Source organism: Echinops telfairi, unplaced genomic scaffold, assembly GCF_000313985.2.
Source record: "Echinops telfairi isolate 266 unplaced genomic scaffold, ASM31398v2 ScPeMD7_7457;HRSCAF=8495, whole genome shotgun sequence".
Taxonomy (NCBI): domain Eukaryota; kingdom Metazoa; phylum Chordata; class Mammalia; order Afrosoricida; family Tenrecidae; genus Echinops; species Echinops telfairi.
Genome location: NW_022111357.1, coordinates 37345328 through 37347034, shown reverse-complemented (window position 1 = coordinate 37347034; position 1707 = coordinate 37345328). Strand labels below are relative to the sequence as shown.

General features: G+C 47.4%; 1 protein-coding gene across 1 annotated transcript in view; it reads left to right on the top strand.

Moving 5' to 3' along the window:
• The first annotated feature begins 1380 nt into the window (after positions 1–1380).
• VAMP3 (vesicle associated membrane protein 3) overlaps positions 1381–1707 on the top strand; it is an 11250-nt gene continuing 10923 nt past the window's right edge. The window contains exon 1 of the mRNA XM_045299212.1: positions 1381–1385. Within this exon, the coding sequence (XP_045155147.1) occupies positions 1381–1385 (5 nt within the window). The remainder of the gene's footprint in view (positions 1386–1707) is intronic.

The window sequence follows — 1707 nt, the reverse complement described above, 5'->3', positions numbered from 1 at the left end:
TACAATGTGTGTGTTTTCCTTTAATGCTACCTGAAGAGTGAAAGCCAAGGTGATTAGCATGTTTGAACCTAATTGGAATAATGTCAAGGACTGTGTTTCGTTGGTGGCCTGGCCTGAGGAGAGCTGGAAGGGGAGGCTGTTTGCTCCCAGGAGAGACCATCTCAGAAGCCCACTGGGGCAATGGTACTCTGTCCGACAGGGTTGCCGAGCCGGCATCAACTGGATGGCAGTGGGCTTGGTGTTTCCTTTGGCCCAGATACAGCATTGATACTGAGTGGTATTGTGACAGCTCATATAAATGAAACGTCTTAGTAGGACCATGGTGCCTAGGGCACTTGCTTCTCACCCATTTTCCCAGGTACCTCTCAACATATACAACCATAAAGTTTTGAAAAGGCAACATTTTAAATTCTTTTGATTAAAAATCCTTTTATTCCTGTTGTTGGTTAACGTTTTCCAGCTGATCTTCGTTCTCTTTCTGAGCATCGTCCCATCCGTAATAGTTCCTCCATCGAATCGATCTGTTAATACCACCAGGTCGATGACATCGTATGGCAGAACTATTGGGGATAGAAAGAGGCTCTCTTCAGCGAAGGAGAATGGAACAGTGATGGTGACTTGCTTGCTTATCCTCAGGATTGATTGAATCACTTCTCCCTAGGCCCCGGCCTGCACCCTCTGGTGGTTGGTTCAGTGCACACCATGCTCCCTCTACTGTATTGTCTTTGTATTGTTCAGCCTTTGCCTACCAAGCTCTCCTTTCAGCTACTTAACCAACAAGTCCCATACCCTCTATGACTCGTTTGTTCTAACAAAAACCCAAGCTCACATCATTCCCGATTCCGACTCAGTGATACTATACGACAGAATGGAGCTACTTGCTCCTGGGGGTTTCCAAGACCAATTCTTTACTGGATATTATACGACAGAATGGAGCTACTTGCTCCTGGGGGTTTCCAAGACCAATTCTTTACTGGAAGAGACAGCCTCATGTTTCTGACGTGAAGCAGCTGGTGGGTTTAAAATGCTGACCTTGTGGTTAACAGTCCTTTGCTTAAGTCACTGTGCCACCAGTTAATGGAGCTTAACATACACTACTGTTTTCCTTTTCAAATTAGAGACTAAAGAGAAAGTATTTCCCACTCCTCAGCTAATCTTCCAGTTATATGTCATAGTTGTGTGTGTAAGGGCAATGATTGTATGTTGGTAGGAATACTTACAGTAGCAACTCAAAAGTACAAAAAACATTCAGACTCGTGCCACCTTCCATTCAACCAGGGTCCACTCTGCTAGGAATACAGAAATGGAGAGACCAGCGCCCGATGCCACGGCTCCCACAAACACAGGACCTGTGCAGTGAGATATTTGTTGCACGGGTGAATGAAGTGAGGGAAACTCAATAATGTCCGTGACAAATATCACAAACAAATGGACTACCTATCTCCTTCGATTTGGGATTTCTCTCGTGGCAAAACGTGGAGTCCCCCAAGACGGTTAGGTTAATGTGGGACAATAAGCAGAAATGCATCGCCCGCGAAAGTATTTGGTCCACGAATCACACAGCGCCCACCCTCTCCCGGACAACAGACAATCCCTTCAGCGTCTAATGCGGCGTCAGGCAGGACCCGTTGCCGACCACGCAGCTGACGCGGTCGCTCCGAGTTCTCGCGTCCGCTTGGGCGGCGTGGAGAGGAGGGGCGCCGCTCC